This window comes from Salvelinus fontinalis, unplaced genomic scaffold (genome assembly GCF_029448725.1).
Source record: "Salvelinus fontinalis isolate EN_2023a unplaced genomic scaffold, ASM2944872v1 scaffold_0954, whole genome shotgun sequence".
NCBI lineage: Eukaryota > Metazoa > Chordata > Actinopteri > Salmoniformes > Salmonidae > Salvelinus > Salvelinus fontinalis.
In genome coordinates this window covers 37,638-56,783 of record NW_026601163.1, presented here as the reverse complement: position 1 = coordinate 56,783, position 19,146 = coordinate 37,638, and the positions used below count along the sequence as shown (strand labels likewise).

The 19,146-nt window shown below is 45.6% G+C and overlaps 3 protein-coding genes across 5 annotated transcripts in view; 1 reads left to right on the top strand and 2 right to left on the bottom strand.

Annotated features, from left to right (window-relative positions):
* The first annotated feature begins 776 nt into the window (after positions 1–776).
* Positions 777–5,438, top strand: LOC129847812 (galectin-2-like). Its single transcript, XM_055915501.1, has 4 exons — positions 777–880; positions 3,487–3,566; positions 4,109–4,268; positions 5,076–5,438. The coding sequence occupies exons 1-4, from the start codon at positions 878–880 to the stop codon at positions 5,220–5,222; spliced, it is 390 nt and encodes a 129-aa protein (XP_055771476.1). The 5' UTR covers positions 777–877; the 3' UTR covers positions 5,223–5,438.
* Positions 5,439–9,468: 4,030 nt separating this feature from the next.
* On the bottom strand, positions 9,469–12,594 carry LOC129847811 (urotensin-2 receptor-like). The gene has a single exon (XM_055915500.1). It carries the CDS (start codon positions 11,505–11,507, stop codon positions 10,416–10,418), a length of 1,092 nt encoding a protein of 363 aa, XP_055771475.1. The 5' UTR covers positions 11,508–12,594; the 3' UTR covers positions 9,469–10,415.
* Positions 12,595–12,869: 275 nt separating this feature from the next.
* The window catches only part of LOC129847813 (arf-GAP with dual PH domain-containing protein 1-like), a 40,179-nt gene continuing 33,902 nt past the window's right edge, over positions 12,870–19,146 (bottom strand). For all 3 annotated transcript variants that reach the window (XM_055915502.1, XM_055915503.1, XM_055915504.1), the window contains 3 exons: positions 16,866–16,937; positions 15,241–15,472; positions 12,870–15,034 (listed from right to left, as the gene is read on the bottom strand). In XM_055915502.1, the coding sequence (XP_055771477.1) occupies positions 15,006–15,034; positions 15,241–15,472; positions 16,866–16,937 (333 nt within the window). In that variant the 3' untranslated portion in view covers positions 12,870–15,005. The remainder of the gene's footprint in view (positions 15,035–15,240; positions 15,473–16,865; positions 16,938–19,146) is intronic.

The window sequence follows — 19,146 nt, the reverse complement described above, 5'->3', positions numbered from 1 at the left end:
AGAAACAGAAAATCAATACATTTTTCTCTTAGAGTTTTGACTCTCTTCCAATGTGTCATATGCACACATAATATAGTGTGTGCACGATCATAGAAACGCCTTGCAGCAAATATTTGAATAACATATTAAAATACTGTACGTAAGTAATGTATGTAGTAACTATATTTACCACTAGATCGCAGTTTCATTGGTCAAAATACAGTGGATGGACACCTACATTGTCTGTACTAGAAAGGATCAAATGAATTACTAAAATGTCCAGTATTGTTGTGTAAGACTCAGAAACACCATACTACAGGCTGAAACGGAGAAGAATGACACGAGAAAGAAATAAAAAAGAAAGGGTAAGAAATCAAATCGATAGAGCCCTCCACCTTGTTGAGAAATATGTCCCAGATGGCACCATTTTCCCTACATAGTGCACTATTTTTGACCAGAGCTCAAATGGCCCTGATAAAAACATGTACACTATATAGGGAATATGGTGCCATTTGGTACATTCTCTGGCAACTCACTCCAAATATATTTTACTTTCTTCCAGTGGAGGCTGCTAAAGGGAGGATGGCTCATGTTATTGGCTGGAATAATGGCTGGAATGGTTTCCATGTGGTTAATACCATTCCATTGACTCCATTCCAGCCATTACTATGAGCTGTCCTCCCCTCAGTAGCCTTCACTGCTTCCTTCTATTGCTTGGTTAGAAATGTAGGCTACTGATATTCTTGGCCCTGATTGGTCACCACTTTTACAACTCAATCTCTTATTGGCTAGTACACAATTCTAAACCCTTCCCTTTCTACAATACCAGACTGTAAAATGAAAACTTTGTCACTTTACAGGCTTTTTCTGCTGAGATTTAATTGAGAAGTTCGCCAAGATGGTATGTATGACTGTAATTCATTCAGAACTATTCTTTCATCAACTGTCTCTGCTTTCAAACTATCTACACACTACAGCATGTCAGATACATTGTTAAAACACCTCCCTATCAAAGGCAAATCAATAGAAGGTAGAGGGACAGTTAGCGGGTAAAGTTTGTGTGCAGCTTCTGAAACTGATGTTTTGCTTTGATACTGTGTTCTCATGATTATTATCATCACAGTACACACAACCTTGGGACAACTGGCATTTAATATGAGTCTGGGATTAAAAGACTTTCATTGCCAATATTATTTATTCTACTACAGTGACAGTCCATACAATCCATATGTGGTTCTTTGTGGTCTTTTGCACTAGTGTTCCTTATCTTGATGTACTTTGAATTATTGTGAGTGGTTAGAGTCTTGTGATTAGTTGGATTCAGGGTTGTAAAAAGTAAGAGGATGACACCTGTATATTCTACAGCCTTTAGATCAGGGCTCTCCAACCCTGTTCCTGGAGAGATACCCTCCTGTAGGATTTCACTCCAACCCTGTTCCTGGAGAGATACCCTCCTGTAGGATTTCACTCCAACCCTGTTCCTGGAGAGATACCATCCTGTAGGTTTTCACTCCAACCCTGTTCCTGGAGAGATACCCTCCTGTAGGATTTCACTCCAACCCTGTTCCTGGAGAGATACCATCCTGTAGGTTTTCACTCCAACCCTGTTCCTGGAGATCTACCCTCCTGTAGGTTTCCCTGTTACCCTGTTCCTGGAGAGCTACCCTCCTGTAGGTTTTCACTCCAACCCTGTTCCTGGAGATCTACCCTCCTGTAGGTTTCCCTGTTACCCTGTTCCTGGAGAGCTACCCTCCTGTAGGTTTTCACTCCAACCCTGTTACTGGAGAGATACCATCCTGTAGGTTTTCACTCCAACCCTGTTCCTGGAGAGCTACCCTCCTGTAGGTTTTCACTCCAACCCTGTTACTGGAATACTACCCTCCTGTAGGTTTCCACTACATTAGCAGTCTAGAAATATTCTGTGTCACAATATAAATGTGGCTAACTTTGTTGCTTTGAACCACAAGAAATGTACAACGTCAATGGATTCTATCCCCAACGAGGTTTTGAGAATTCACTGGAGACTCCACCTGTTTGATGATTAACGTAATTGATCTGAGATACAGAGACAGGTGGTGCAGTGTTCCAAGGTGCGGCCCAGGTATAGGGTCATGTGATACCAGGGACATTGACCCACTGATACAGAGGACACAATGACTACCATTTATTAGATCCAACCAATGATTGTTTAAAGGGAGGTAATATGTGAACCTCAATAGCATCATTGACGATGCAGTGTCGCGCGCACACACACACACACACACACACACACACACACACACACACACACACACACACACACACACACACACACACACACACACACACACACACACACACACACACACACACACACACACACACACACACACACACACACACACCACAGATTGTAGTACAGACAGAGGGTGTGGTAGGGTCTTACCTCGTCTTCGAATCACCAGTTTCATCCTCTATTTTTTTAGTCTCAGTGTTGTAAACCATTTATGACTTTACTGTCTCCTTGTGACCACTTCCTGACCATCTCAACGGTCAAACAGCATTCAAACAACGTTTAGTTCCTGTTTCCCTGCTTTTATGACCCTGTGTTCGCTATTTTATGATCCCAGATATGATTGTGCAAACATGGCGTGACAATGACCATAGGAGTCGTCTAGTACAAACAGATCTGGGACACGGATATGGTTTTATTACCCGTGGGTTTTTCACTCACTACCCCAATAAGGTTGATCATTAACACTGAACCAGATAACCTGACCGTGGGTTCTGTTACCGTGGTTCCACGTGCACCACAGACGTGCTGATACTAATCTTTACAGCACAGGTGGCTGGTGGCATCTTAATTGGGGAGGACGGGCTTACAGTAATGACTGGAGCTGAATGAATGGAGTGGTATGGAACTCATCATGGGTTTCCACGTGTTTGATACTTTTCCATTCACTCCATTCCAGCCGTAATGATGAGATGTCCTCCCCTCAGCAGCCTCCTGAGCTGTAAAGTTTATGCGGCAGTACACGCCACAGTTATGGATAACAACGTTTACAAAAACACAAAGGTCATACAAAGTTCATACTGATGTCATTGACACTTAAGGATGATCAACTAAAGGTTCATAGCTCCATCGTCATGTCAGCTCCATCGTCATGTCAGCTCCATCGTCATGTCAACTCCATCGTCATGTCAACTCCATCGTCATGTCAACTCCATCGTCATGTCAACTCCATCGTCATGTCAACTCCATCGTCATGTCAACTCCATCGTCATGTCAACTCCATCGTCATGTCAACTGGGCCTAGATGAACATTATCCCTGTTATGGGAACCAAACTCTGCAGACCAATGAGTTTTATTTTCATCACTTCTCATTTACTCTGTCTTTGCTATTTGTACTGTTCATTTGGCAAGGTAACTGTTTTCTATGAGCTCAGTGCAGTAAGACGCTTATTACTGTGTATTTATCCCATTTGTTAACCCCCTAGTTGTCTAATTTCTCCTATCTCCTTCCTAGACGTTCCGTGTGGAGAACATGTCCTTCAAGCAGGGTCAGGAGATGACGTTCACAGGGAAGGCCAAGTCTGGAGCCTCTAAGTAAGATCCTGACACTTCACCTTTCAACCCAAACCCAACACAGTGTTTCCCCTAGCATTAGTCCTAGAGACACTCCTGGTGCCTCACCCACTGCCCACTTCCAAGATTTAGCAGAACCCTGACACTCTTGGTTTCAATTGAATGTTTTGGTGCTTGTAGCTGATTGTACTTTTGGTGTATTTCGCAGCCCACCAACAACACTGCAAACAGTGCACGTACAAGTCACTATTGGTTTCAACTATTGGCTTCAACTATTGGTTTCAACTATTGGTTTCAACTATTGTTTTCGGTGTTTGTAGCCCTGGATGTCACATTGGGGGCCTTTGCAGCCCACAATATACATACAAGAAGGTTGTCACGGTTATTGACATGGTTTCATTTCAATTTGACTAAGCAAAAACAAACCCCGAGCATGGAGAACTTATTGTGTTACATTTTTGGGGCTGAATTATCATATCTCATTTCCTGTTTCATTTTATCTCCCCCCCCCATCTCTCCCTCTCTCTAAATCTCCCCCCTCCTCCATCTCTACCCCCCCATAGTTTCTCCATTAACATCGGCCACGACAGTGACAACTACGCCCTCCACTTCAACCCTCGTTTCAGCCACGGACACATCGTGTGTAACTCTCTGTCTGGAGGAAGCTGGGGAGACGAACTCCAGGAAGGCCACTTCCCCTTCCAGGATGGAGAGCAGTTCAAGGTGTGTGTGTGTGTGTGTGTGTGTGTGTGTGTGTGTGTGTGTGTGTGTTTGTGTGTGTGTGTGTGTGTGTGTGTGTGTGTGTGTGTGTGTGTGTGTGTGTGTGTGTGTGTGTGTGTGTGTGTGTGTGTGTGTGTGTGAGATATAAGGTAATAATCACCAGTTTAACATTTGGTCATATGTCAGTTTGGTCACACAGTCTGTTGACTCAAACTGCAAAATATAATATGTAACAGTTATGGAGTCCACAGTTAGTCTACACCAGCGATTATAACTGCATCTATTGTAAAAGTAAATCTGATAGAGGAGATACAAGTTTTATAGTTTAGTAATCTCAATGGCTCATAGATTTGACTCACTAGGAAGCCAGTGTAAGCCCGCCAACTGTTGAATTGAATCATTATAAATAAGTCATTAACCAGGAGCCATTCAAATAAAGTCTACAGAAATGAAGCAGTAGATCATTATAAGGATTCCATCCTCCCATGTGCCTGACTGCTACAGACTGCAGACTACAAGACACATGGCTGGTAAATGAGATTCTAAACATCTCTCTCCCTCTCCCTCTCCCTCTCTACCTCTACCTCTCCCTCTCTCTCTCTACCTCTCTCCTCTCTCTCTCTCTCTCTCTCTCTCTCTCTCTCTCTCTCTCTCTCTGTCTCTCTCTCTTTCTCTCTCTCTCTCGCTCTCTCTCTCTCTCTCTCTCTCTCTCTCTCTACCTCTCTACCTCTCTATCTCTCTTCCTCTCTCCCTCTCTCTGTCCCTCTGTCTCTCTCTCTCTCTCTCTCTCTCTCTCATCCCTCCGTCCAGCTCATCCTCAACTTCACCAATGAGCAGTTCTACATCAAGCTGCCAGACGGTCACATGATGGACTTCCCCAATCGCCTTGGCGACTGCAAGTACAACCACATCATGGTTGACGGAGATGTCAAGGTCATCAGCTTCAAGGTCAAATAGAGGTTGACCTTTAACCTCTGACAGTTGTCTAAATCCTTTGAAACAATACCTGTGAATTTATTTATACCAACTCAGAGCTCTTATTGTGTACGTTGTGTAGTGAGAGGAAAGCCCACTAGGTGGCGCCACTGCCAAACACACTTCTACCTGAAACGTGGAGAGACCATTCCAGATGTGTTAATAAAACTGCTGTGAAAGCAAACAATGTTTTTAATATCTTTTTGTGGCCTTTGTATCATCTTTGAATGCTTTTGAATGCTTTATTTCCTTACTCACTAGTGTTGGAGATAGAAACACAAGCATTCCGATGCACAATAAACTTAGATTTGATTTAGTGTATTCTCTTTTTCTCTTCCCCCCCCTCTCTCTCTCAACCCATCCCCCCCCCCCCCCATACTCGTATAGGGGTCAGTCATGACATCATCAGAGCGAGACACATGACTGTTTATTAGACTGTAGCCTGGGTGTTAATCCTCTTCTGCACACACACACACACACACACTTGTGTAGCCTGGGTGTTAACCATGGTCTCCCACCATAAAATAATTGACTGTGAACTCACTAAGTCATTGTACTCACTTATACAGTCTATTGTCACTGTCCTGTCTGTCTGCCTGTTAGTCTGTCTGTCGTTGTCTCCTGCCAGTCTGTCTGCCTCCTGTCTGTCTGCCTGTTAGTCTGTCTGCCTCCTGTCTGTCTCCTGCCTCCAGTCTGTCGCCTTGGTTAACTGGAACATCAGTGGACTGAACTCACACTTGGCCTTCTAGGAATTTTAGTATCTTTTTACTAGTAGTAGTGGTTGATACCAATTCAATGCTAACTCTCTTAACGACAGATGTTAATCAGTGCTGAGTCATGACTAAGGCTGAGCAACAAGCTATCAAGGGTGGCTAGCAGCCTAGCGGTTAGTGCGTATGGCCAGTAACCAAAAAAGTTGCTAGTTCTAATCCCAGAGCTGACAAGGGGAAAAATCTGTTGACGTGGCAGTGAGCAAGGCACTTAACCCTAGTTGCTCCAGGGTTGTCGTTGATCATTGGCTGTGACCTCCCTCTCTGATAGGTGTCTCTCTGAGTGTCTCAGGGGGAGTTGGGTAAAAAAACATATACAATTCACACATGTGTATAGGACCATCATGTGCAATAGGACAAATATAATTCAGTTAACAGAGGACCAGCTTTTGATTAGATATTGATTGACATAAACTGGACTCAAGTAACTAACTTTCAGTTAAAGTAATTTAGTGAAGAACTGTCAGTCAAGTTTTTCAGACCAAACGGTTCGTATACAGTTGAAGTCGGAAGTTTACATACACCTTAGCCAAATACATTTAAACTCAGTTTTTCACAATTCCTGACATTTAATCAGAGTAAATATTCCCCGTCTTAGGTCAGTTAGGATCACCACGTTATTTTAAGAATGTGAAATGTCAGAATAATAGTAGAGAGAATGATTTATTTCAGCTTTTATTTCTTTTATCACATTCCCAGTGGGTCAGAAGTTACATACACTCAATTAGTATTTGTTAGCACTACCTTTAAATTGTTTAAAACTTGGGTCGAACATTTTGGGTAGCCTTCCACAAGTTTTCCACAATAACCTTGGTGAATTTTGGCCCATTCCTCCTGGCAGAGCTGGTGTAACTGAGTCAGGTTTGTAGGCCTCCTTGCTCGCATATGCTTTTTCAGTTCTGCCCACAAATTTTCTATAGAATTGAGGTCAGGGCTTTGTGATGGCCACTTCAATACCTTGACTTTGTGGTCCTTAAGCCATTTTGCCACAATTTTGGAAGTATGCTTGGGGTCATTGTCCATTTGGAAGACCCATTTGCGACCAAGCTTTAACTTCCTGACTGAGGTCATGAGATGTTGCTTCAATATATCCACATAATTTTCCTTCCTCATGATGTCATTTATTTTGTGAAGTGCACCAGTCCCTCCTGCAGCAAAGCACCCCCACAACATGACGCTGCAGCCCCCGTGCTTCACGGTTGGGATGGTGTTCTTCAGCTTGCAAGCCTTCCCCTTTTTCCTCTAAACAGTTCTATTTTTGTTTCATCAGACCAGAGGACATTTCTCCAAAGAATACGGTCTTTGTCCCCATGGTGGTTTTGGAGCAGTGGCTTCTTCCTTGCTGAGCGGCCTTTCAGGTTATGTCGATACAGGACTTGTTTTACTGTGGATATAGAAACTTTTGTACCTGTTTCCTCCACCTTCTTCACAAGGTCCTTTGCTGTTGTTCTGGGATGGATTTTTGCACTTTTCGCACCACAGTACTTTCATCTCTAGGAGACAGAACGCATCTCTTTCCTGAGCGGTATGACCACTGCGTGGTCCCATGGTGTTTATACTTGCGTACTATTGTTTGTACAGATGAATGTGGTACCTTCGGGCATTTGGAAATTGCTCCCAAGGATGAACCAGACTTGTGGAGGTCTACATTTTTTTTCTGAGGTCTTGTCTGATTTCTTTGATTTTCCCATGATGTCAAGCAATAATGTACTGAGTTTGAAGGTAGGCCTTGAAATACATTCACAGGTACACCTCAAATTGACTCAAATTATGTCAATTAGCCTGTAAGAAGCTTCTAAAGCCATGACATAATTTTCTGGAATTTTCCAAGCTCTTTAAAGGCACAGTCAACTTAGTGTATGTACATTTCTGACCCACTGGAATTGTGATACTGTGAGTTATAAGTGAAATAATCTTTCTGTAAACAATTTTTGGAAAAATTATTTGTGTCATGCACAAAGTAGATGTCCTAACCGACTTGCCAAAACTATAGTTTGTTAACAAGAAATTTGTGGAGTGGTTGAAAGACGAGTCTTAATGACTCCAACCTAAGTGTATGTAAACTTCCGACTTCAACTGTAATCTGTATCCAAGCAGGCCAGTCTGTGTTGTGGTTCTGTAGGTCCTGTTAGTATTAACATCAATCAACTCAAGTTATTCAGACCAAATGGCTCATATAATCTGTGTCCACGCGGGCCAGTCTGTGTTGTGGTTCTGTAGGTCCTGTTAGTCTATTTTGGCAGGATGAATAACGCTAGACATTCCTGAGAGACAATTTACAGGACAACACGAAGAGACCTGCCTCAAGGCTTTGGAATGTTGCATGGTGGGACCACATTTCCTGGTGAGAGGCGGCGGTCTGGAGAGTGTGTGTGGGGGGGGGGAAGGTAGGGGTAGGTGTGGGATGTAGGGTTAGGTGTGTGTGTGGGGGGTAAAGGAAGAGGGTAGGTGTGGGGTGTAGGGTTAGGTGTGTGTGTGGGGGGGAAGGTAGGGGTAGGTGTGGGGTGTAGGGTTAGGTGTGTGTGTGGGGGGGAAGGTAGGGGTAGGTGTGGGGTGTAGGGTTAGGTGTGTGTGTGGGGGGTAAAGGAAGAGGGTAGGTGTGGGATGTAGGGTTAGGTGTGTGTGTGGGGGGTAAGGTAGGGTTAGGTGTGGGGTGTAGGGTTAGGTGTGTGTGTGGGGGGGAAGGTAGGGTTAGGTGTGGGATGTAGGGTTAGGTGTGTGTGTGGGGGGTAAAGGAAGAGGGTAGGTGTGGGGTGTAGGGTTAGGTGTGTGTGTGGGGTGGAAGGTAGGTGTAGGTGTGGGGTGTAGGGTTAGGTGTGTGTGTGGGGGGGAAGGTAGGGGTAGGTTTGGGGGGTAGGAGTGGGTCTTGGGGTGTAGGTGTGTGTGTGTGTGTGGGGGGGTAGGTGTGGGGGTGTAGGGGTAGGTTTGTGTGTGTGGGGGGGGGTAGGGGTGGGTGTGGGGGGTAGGAGTGGGTGTTGGGGTGTAGGGGTAGGTGTGTGTGTGGGGGGGGGTGTTGGGGGGGATAGGGAAGGTGTGTGTGTGTTGGGGGGTGGAGGTAGGTGTGTGTGTGTGTGTGTGTGTGTGTGTGTGTGTGTGTGTGTGTGTGTGTGTGTGTGTGTGTGTGTGTGTGTGTGTGTGTGTGTGTGTGTGTATGTGTGTGTGTGTGTGTGTGTGTGTGTGTGTGTGTGTGTGTGTGTGGGTCAGTGGGGTCCATCATAGACACACAGAGTGAGGAAATTAGCCACCGACGGGAGACACAGAGTGAATTCTTTACAAATGCTGATAAATGTGATGGCATGATTACCACACATTACACTGTATGTGGAAGTTAACTTACTCTAAACTTTTGCCAGCAGAGGGCAATATTGTAGTCATTTTACCTCTAAATCAATCTGTCAAAACTTTATTAGAACAATCATGTAATTAAAGAATACAAAATGAGAAAAACCAACCAAGAACATTAGCTTGACACATTTTTGGCAATATGACAACAAAGTCGAAGTAAGAAAAAAAAATACTTAGTGACTGGTTAAATGACATTCATGTCAATATGTGACAAGAAATACAGCAGCCTACATGATGAATGCACATTGGAATCCCCTGGCAAAGTATATGTCAAACAGCTATTGCTGCAAATGTAGGATCTTAATCTGATCACTCTGTTGCAGGACAACTTTCCTGTAATGTGTGAAATTAAACAATTAGAGGTTTGAGGTTTAACAAGGCTTTGAGGTATAAAAAGGTTTCTTAAATTTGTAATTTCCCCTTTAACATTTCAGACTTGATTTTCCCTTACGAACAATCTATCAATCCCTACAAAAAACGTCTATTAATTATAATCCACATAATAATTCACTTTTCCTGTTGCTGCAGGATTATTTTCCTGCTGTAGCAAACTGGCACAAATTAAGATCCAACATCTGTATAACTATATACCAATAATATTCAGATTATGTAAAAATACAAAAACTATTGAGTTTAGAGTAAGCCATGTTGTTAGGTCAAGTTTATGCTGCACTAATTACTCAAAAACGATTTGTTTGTTTTGGGGGCTGCTCTTGCCCCAACAGCTATGAAGAAATGTCCTCATGTCTTCACCAAATCCAAGGTGAAAAGATAAACATGCTGTATCAGAAATGCTTTGGCAATAGTGCTCTTGGTGTCACGTCAGAATAACTCCCCCTCTTTTATAGTTCCTGCATGGATGACCTATCCTCCCCAGGGAAAAAAAGGATTTAAGTCAAATATAATAGTTCCTACTTGTCACGTCAAAAATACTTCCCCCCTCTTCTCCTATATTTCCTGTAGGGGTTCTTCGGCAGCTGACCCCTAGGTCACCTCTACTCTGATTATAGATCCTGTAGGGGTGCTGCGGCTGGCGACCCCCAGGTCACCTCTACTCTGATTATAGATCCTGTAGGGGTGCCCCGGCTGCCGACCCCAGGTCTCCCCTACTTGACCCTGTGCTCTGACCCTTCTGAGCCAGATAGTCTTTATAGTTCCGGGTCAGGAGGGTGTACAACAAAGGGTTAATACAGCTATTCCCATAGGTCAGACACGTTACAAAGAAATTCATGTAACTGTGAGTGGCAGGAGACAGAGCCCTGAGGGACTGCGGGGAAAATAACTGCGCCAACTGCCACCCCCAGAAGGGCAGGAAACACACCCAGTACGCGACAACGATACAAAAAATCATTGTTACTACCTTTTGTTTTAAGCCTCGTCTTCTCGCTGAACGGCTGCTTCCTCCCAAGCTAGCCTGAGCAGTCCAATAGCGACGTGCTAGGCCAGCGTAGAGACCAACAATGACTAAACCGGGTACGAGGACGCTGGTCAGGAACAGGACGGTGAGGTAGACCTTGAAGGCCTCTTGGGTCCACGTCGGGTAACAGATCCGCTTGACGTTCCCGGCCGCGTTCGGCTTCCCTTCCCTCAGCCGTATCATAATCATCATGGGTAGTGTCAGGACAAACGCCGCGAACCAGATGACGGCCGCCACTACCTTCCGTCCCCGCATGCTGGATCGTCGGGCGTCAAACGGCTTCGCCACGGCCCGGTAGCGCTCCAACGACATGGCGACCAGGACGAAGACGCTGGCGTGCATGGTGAGGAGATCGAGACTCAGGAGGACCCGGCAACCGGCCTCGCCGAACAACCAATCGTGAGCAAAGTAGGTGCAGATGACGAATGGGATCGTAGAGAGGTAGAGGAGGTCGGCGAGGGCAAGGTTGAGTATATAGACGTACATAGAGCCGGATCGGCGGAGAGCCGCGGAACGCATGATGAAGAGCGTGTAGATGTTACCCGCCACCCCCATGGCGAGCATGATTAGGAGGGTAGCGCCGAGGAGAGAGGTCACCCACAACCCCCCACCCCCAGAGCTACCCCCTCCAGAGACACCGCCCGAGCCCCCAGAACCATGCCCAGACTGGGGGGAGATGGAGGTCACGATGGGCATCTGGCTCTGGTTCATCGTTGGGGATATGTTTGAGTTCATAAATAAGGCCAGCACGTCCCTACAATGAAGTGATCGCTTTACTGGGATAAACTGTTACTATTAGTATTCATAAAGATTTAAAGAGTTGCTTATGGATTCCAAACGGATTTTAACGTGCTCCATGTTGGAGTGAATAGAGAACTATTAAGAATTTAAAGCGACTTTCCGCACTGCATAAAATCCAGTGAAAAACAGACAAAACGAAACAAAAACAACAATTGTACTGCATTGAGGGAGCTATCACGTTAGCATTCCACTGCACCTTCTAAACCTGCTGGAAACTGTGTATGTGATCAAATTTGACTTGAAAACACATAAATTGAATCTTTATCTAAATTGAATCTAAATCCAATAGGAAAACAGTGAGTGTGTAGTGATGCTTCCACAGTGGCTTCAGTTCCACTACTACTGTTAACCTGCAGTCTTAAGGTGAACCAGGACATGGCTGACAAGTCCACCTCATCGAGTGTCTCTTATCTCCCGATGTTTTCAAGTCCCCGCTCCAGCTCCTCCAAGCTCCCATGATCCTTCCCGCGGGTACCGGACCAAGCCCAGGCGATACTGTAGAACAGACAGACGCTTCAGTTTCTAGTGTACTTCAACCGCACCGGTGACTTGGGAGTGGAAGTAGCTTGATGTCCTGAGTTGACAGTGTGTTGTGCTTGGTCAGTTTGTGGTGATTCAGAAGCTCTCACTGTATCCAGAGGTTAGTTTGTCTTGTGTTCTCAGCTGGCATGGTGGATGGTCATTGTTGGTACCTCTCAATAGGTCAATGTCGGGGTGTTCCAATAGAGTAACTGGGGCCCCTTCTAGCGTTTAATTCCAGAGCTCTTCATAAGCATTTTGTTGTGTCCGTCTTCTTTGATGTCCTTCAACTGCACTCCTCTACTCTCTTTCCCTCTCTGTCATCTGACCCCTTTCCTTCTTTCTCTTTGTCCCCTTTACCTCTCTCCTGCTCTCTCTCTCCCCCTCACTCTCTCTCTCTCTCTCTCTCTCATATAGGTGTAACCCAGGATGACTCTATGGATTTATGAGCGATTCACCTCAGCCCTGGCCCTGCTCTCTTTAAACACCTGGGTGCAGTTTTAAACACCCCTGGTTTGCTGGCGCTAAAACACACACACACACACACACACACACACACACACACACACACACACACACACACACACACACACACACACACAATGCAATTGACACACAAACGCAGGTACGCACACATGCATGTACAAGGACGCATACAACCTAGCATACATAAACACACAGAAACACACACACTGACATATCATTCAATCTCTCTATCTCATACATAAACTCATTAGAAGTCTTTTTCAAATAATTTACATATTTAAAACGAGAGGAGACCAATATATGGATTTATTTAAAAAATGGTGAAACGGATGGTTTGTAGTTCCTCAAACATGATCATTTATAACCAATCTTCTTCTATAATGGAAAACACCATTGACAACACGTATAAAAGCATGACATGGGATGAATGACAAATATGTATCAATCAATGATATATTCTTTGCATGTCTCCTCAGTCTAAATATGTTGTATAATACCTTAAAATGACAGGGTGAAAATATCTTCGGACATACAGGATATGTAGAAAGCCAGACCGGTCATATTCTTGAAACACCACAAGATGGCACTATCAAAAAACCCCACTAACTGTTTATACACAACCCTAAGAGGGTTGAACATTATCCATAGTTATATTCAAATGTATCTTACATATCTCCAAACCAAACTCACCCATCAAAAATGTCAATTTATAAGATATTAATAGGGAACTTTTAAAAGTAAACATTTAAATTCACATTGATCTGAGACATTAAAGTTTATGACTTAGTGTAAGGCACAATGGTTGACCATGATGACAGGTACTGCTGCAGTCTAGTGTGTTTGTACATCTTTCTTTCTGAGGCAAGGACAGCCTAACCTAACTCAAACGTCTTGGTGATCTCCAGGATGGGCAGAGGAGAGGAGGAGAGAGGAGGAATAGAAGACGAGTAGAGGAGAGGAGGAGAGAGGAGGAACAGAAGACGAGTAGAGGAGAGGAGGAGGAGAGGAACAGAAGACGAGTAGAGGAGAGGAGGAGAGAGGAGGAACAGAAGACGAGTAGAGGAGAGGAGGAGGAGAGGAGGAACAGAAGACGAGTAGAGGAGAGGAGGAGAGAGGAGGAATAGAAGACGAGTAGAGGAGAGGAGGAGAGAGGAGGAACAGAAGACGAGTAGAGGAGAGGAGGAGGAGAGGAGGAACAGAAGACGAGTAGAGGAGAGGAGGAGAGAGGAGGAACAGAAGACGGGTAGAGGAGAGGAGGAGAGAGGAGGAACAGAAGACGAGTAGAGGAGAGGAGGAGAGAGGAGGAACAGAAGACGAGTAGAGGAGAGGAGGAGAGAGGAGGAACAGAAGAGAGGAGGAACAGAAGACGAGTAGAGGAGAGGAGGAGGAGAGGAACAGAAGACGAGTAGAGGAGAGGAGGAACAGAAGACGAGTAGAGGAGAGGAGGAGGAGAGGAACAGAAGACGAGTAGAGGAGAGGAGGAACAGAAGACGAGTAGAGGAGAGGAGGAGAGAGGAGGAATAGAAGACGAGTAGAGGAGAGGAGGAGAGAGGAGGAATAGAAGACGAGTAGAGGAGAGGAGGAGGAGAGGAACAGAAGACGAGTAGAGGAGAGGAGGAACAGAAGACGAGTAGAGGAGAGGAGGAGAGAGGAGGAACAGAAGACGAGTAGAGGAGAGGAGGAGAGAGGAGGAACAGAAGACGGGTAGAGGAGAGGAGGAGAGAGGAGGAACAGAAGACGAGTAGAGGAGAGGAGGAGAGAGGAGGAACAGAAGACGAGTAGAGGAGAGGAGGAGAGAGGAGGAACAGAAGACGAGTAGAGGAGAGGAGGAGGAGAGGAGGAACAGAAGACGAGTAGAGGAGAGGAGGAGAGAGGAGGAACAGAAGACGAGTAGAGGAGAGGAGGAGGAGAGGAGGAACAGAAGACGAGTAGAGGAGAGGAGGAGGAGAGGAACAGAAGACGAGTAGAGGAGAGGAGGAGGAGAGGAACAGAAGACGAGTAGAGGAGAGGAGGAGAGAGGAGGAACAGAAGAGAGGAGGAACAGAAGACGAGTAGAGGAGAGGAGGAGGAGAGGAACAGAAGACGAGTAGAGGAGAGGAGGAGAGAGGAGGAACAGAAGACGAGTAGAGGAGAGGAGGAGGAGAGGAACAGAAGACGAGTAGAGGAGAGGAGGAGAGAGGAGGAACAGAAGACGAGTAGAGGAGAGGAGGAGGAGAGGAGGAACAGAAGACGAGTAGAGGAGAGGAGGAGGAGAGGAACAGAAGACGAGTAGAGGAGAGGAGGAGGAGAGGAACAGAAGACGAGTAGAGGAGAGGAGGAGAGAGGAGGAATAGAAGACGAGTAGAGGAGAGGAGGAGAGAGGAGGAACAGAAGATGGGAGAGGAGAGGAGGATGGGAGAAGGAAGGGTCCATCAGGCCACAGGCCCATCAATGTTTGTGTCTGAACATAGCCTCCACTGCAAAACACAAACACGAGGTCAGACGTTAATAAACACTTTATAACCAAACAGTAACCGCAATATATGTTTAAACCCTTTATAAATAGTAAAAAATGGTCCTCTCTTACTGGAGTCCTCCTGAGGGGACATCGGTATGCTTATAAACACACATAGATGTTATTAAACCCTTTATAAACCCTTAATAAGATGTTGTAATCTCTTACTGGAGTACTCCTGAGGGGACATCTGGATGCTGATGACATCATTGAAGTGTTTCAGCCAATCCTGTTGCTCAACTTCCGTCTCGCAGGTAAACAGGAAGCTGCGCTCGGGTGTTACTATGGTGATGCCGTGTTGCCAGGCGCCGTTGCAGTGGGTTCCGGCGGGAAGGCCGGGGCTAGCGCTGTAACCATGGTCCTGGTGCCCTAGGAAAGCCTCACCCTTGGCAAAGGCATCCTGGCAAGGTTGGGGAGGTAGAGGGGGTGAGGTGAGAGTGAGGTAGAGGAGGTGAGGTGAGGTGAGAGTGAGGTAGAGGAGGGAGTGTGAGGTAGAGAGGGTGAGGTGAGAGTGAGGTAGAGGAGGTGAGAGTGAGGTAAGAGACGGAGGGTGAGGTAGAGGGGGTGAGGTGAGAGTGAGGTAGAGTGGGTGAGGTGAGAGTAAGGTAGAGGAGGGAGGGTGAGGTAGAGGGGGTGAGAGTGCAGTAGAGGGGGTGAGGTGAGTGTGAGGTAGAGGGGGTAGGGTGAGGTAGACAGGGTGAGGCAGAGGGGGTGAGGATGAGGTAGAGGGGGTGAGGTGAGGTGAGGGTGAGAGCCTTAAGATCCCTGGTCAAAAGTAGTGCACTATAAAGGGAATAGGGGGCCATTTAGGATGGAGAAGAAGTCTTCAATCTCTTTATTTCCATAACGGCTCCACACCTCACCAAGGCCTGTCTATAGCTCTCTGTAACAGCCCTAGTGTGAACCCTTGATGAAGGTAGCTTAGCTGTCCAAACGATGCTTTATTCAACGTATTGCATATGAGCCTTAAGTGTGAGGCTCCCCTTTTCTCTTCTAAAGTGGACTAGTGAGCTATTTGATCTGGCCAGGTCTGGCCCTCCCTAGCGCTCCCCAGTGCTTTCCACTTTCCATTGTTGTGTGTGATGATTCAAACCAGGCTAGCACGCTAAGTAGAGCCCGACATCACCCTCATACCAACCCTACACAATCTCCATAGTGTTACATCTAGACGATATTAGTTTAGGTGTTGATGTGAGGTGAGTTGAGAGAGGGTGCTAGTGAGTTCTCTGCCTCTTTGGAGTTGTGGTTTGGGGTGTGCGCGCGCGTGTGCGTGTGCGTGTGTGTGTGTGTGTGTGTGTGTGTGTGTGCGTGTCTTACTAGTAGTTTCTGTGTGCAACTGTGCACAGTCTTTGGAGTCATGTTTGATGTGTGTGTGTGTGTGTGTGTGTGTGTGTGTGTGTGTGTGTGTGTGTGTGTGTGTGTGTGTGTGTGTGTGTGTGTGTGTGTGTGTGTGTGTGTGTGTGTGTGTGTGTGTGTGTGAGAGTGTGGTTTGATGGTCTTCTGATAGAAGTATCAGATTACTGTCTAGCGAGTCTCCTCTACATAGCAGCTCTTTGTTAAAACTAACAGAGAACATGTTGTACTAACCTGATACAGCAAGAGGAAACTTCATCCGTCATTATGAAGTCAAACCTTTTGATATCAATCAGATTCATATAAAACATGAGGTCCTCTCTAGTAACTGGACTATAAGAGCCTACCTGGGAGAAGTGTGTGTGTGTGTGTGCGTGTGTGCGTGTGCGTGCGCGTGTGTGCGTGCGTTCGTGCGTGCGTGTGTGTGAAACCAGTCTTACCAGGGGATCTTTGTAGTACATGAGACGTCTGTGGTCTAGGGTGAACCAACGCTTCTTAAACCCTTCTGTATGCTGCAGAGAGAGAGAGAGACAGAAAGTCAGTATATGTCTGCTCCTCCCCCACTGAGAGATTGTTGTTCTCTGTTTGGCATCAAGGACACACAGCAGGTATATAGATGGATATTCTACCACATAGCAACTGCAGAAGGATAAGACACCACCAGGACTTCTAATGGCAACTACAGAAGGATAAGACACCACCAGGACTTCTAAGGGCAACTACAGAAGGATAAGACACCACCAGGACCTCTAATGGCAACTACAGAAGGATAAGACACCATCAGGACCCCACATAGCAAATACAGAAGGATAAGACACCTCCAGGACTTCTAAGGGCAACTACAGAAGGATAAGACACCACCAGGACCTCTAATGGCAACTACAGAAGGATAAGACACCATCAGGACCCCACATAGCAAATACAGAAGGATAAGACACCTCCAGGACTTCTAATGGCAACTACAGAAGGATAAGACACCACCAGGACTTCTAATGGCAACTACAGAAGGATAAGACACCATCAGGGCCCCTCATAACAAATACAGAAGGATAAGACACCACCAGGACTTCTAATGGCAACTACAGAAGGATAAGACACCATCAGGACCCCTCATAGCAAATACAGAGGGATAAGACACCACCAGGACCTCTAATGGCAACTACAGAATGATAAGACACCACCAGGACCCCACATAGCAAATACAGAAGGATAAGACACCACCAGGACTTCTAATGGCAACTACAGAAGGATAAGACACCACCAGGACCTCTAATGGCAACTAAAGAATGATAAGACACCACCACGACCCCACATAGCAAATACAGAAGGATACGACACCACCAGGACTAAATGTATATTTTTAATATTTAAAATGTATATATTTTCTTGTCATTTAGCAGATACTCTTATCCAGAGCGACTTACAGGAGCAATTAGTTACGTGTCTGTCACGTTCCTGACCTTATTTTTCCTTTGTTTAACTTTGTTTAGTTGGTCAGGACGTGAGCTGGGTGGGTAGTCTATGTTTTGTGTTTCTATGTTGGGGTTAATGTGTTGCCTGATATGGTTCTCAATTAGAGGCAGGTGTTTGACGTTTCCTCTGATTGAGAACCATATTAAGGTAGGGTGTTCTCACTGTTTGTTTGTGGTTGGTTGTCTTCCGTGTTTGTGTTCTTCACCACACGGGACTGTATCGTTTGTTCTTTTCGCTTGGTTAGTCTATCCTGTTCGTGCGTTCTTCGTGTTTGTGTAGTTCGTTTGTTCAGGTCTGTTGACTTCGTTTATTGTTTTGTTATCTATTCAAGTGTTCTTCGTGTTTCGTCTTGTGTTTAATAAATTCATTATGTCAACATTTCAAGCTGCGCTTTGGTCCAATCCCTACTCCTCCTCTTCAGACGAAGATGAGGAGAACGATCGTTACAGTGTCTTGCTCAAGGGCACATCAGTAGATTTTTCAGCAAGTCGGGCTTGGGGATTTGAACCAACAACATTTTGATTACTAGCCCAACGCTCTAAACGCTAGGCTATCTGCTGCACCAGGACCTCATATAGCAACAATAGAGGGACCAAGGCCCAAATCCACAAAGCATCTCAGAGCAAAGCATCCCTGCTATTCATTATGATTTAGAATGCAAAACTGATCTTAGAACAGCACTCCTACTCTGAGACACTTTGTGGACACTCCTACTCTGAGACACTTTGTGGATACTCCTACTCTGAGACACTTTGTGGAAACTCCTACTCTGAGACACTTTGTGGACACTCCTACTCTGAGACACTTGTGGATACTCCTACTCTGAGACACTTTGTGGACACTCCTACTCTGAAACACTTTGTGGACAGTCCAACTCTGAGACACTTTGTGGATTCTCCTACTCTGAGACTTTGTGGACACCTCTACTCTGAGACACTTTGTGGACACTCCTACTCTGAGACACTCTGTGGGCACTCCTACTCTGAGACACATTGTGGACAATCCTAATCTGAGACACTTTGTGGACACTCCTACTCTGAGACACTTTGTGGACACTCCTACTCTGAGACACTGTGGATACTCCTACTCTGAGACACTTTGTGGACACTCCTACTCTGAGACACTTTGTGGACACCTCTACTCTGAGACACTTTGTGGACACTCCTACTCTGAGACACTGTGGGCACTCCTACTCTGAGACACTTTGTGGACAATCCTACTCTGAGACACTTTGTGGACACTCCTACT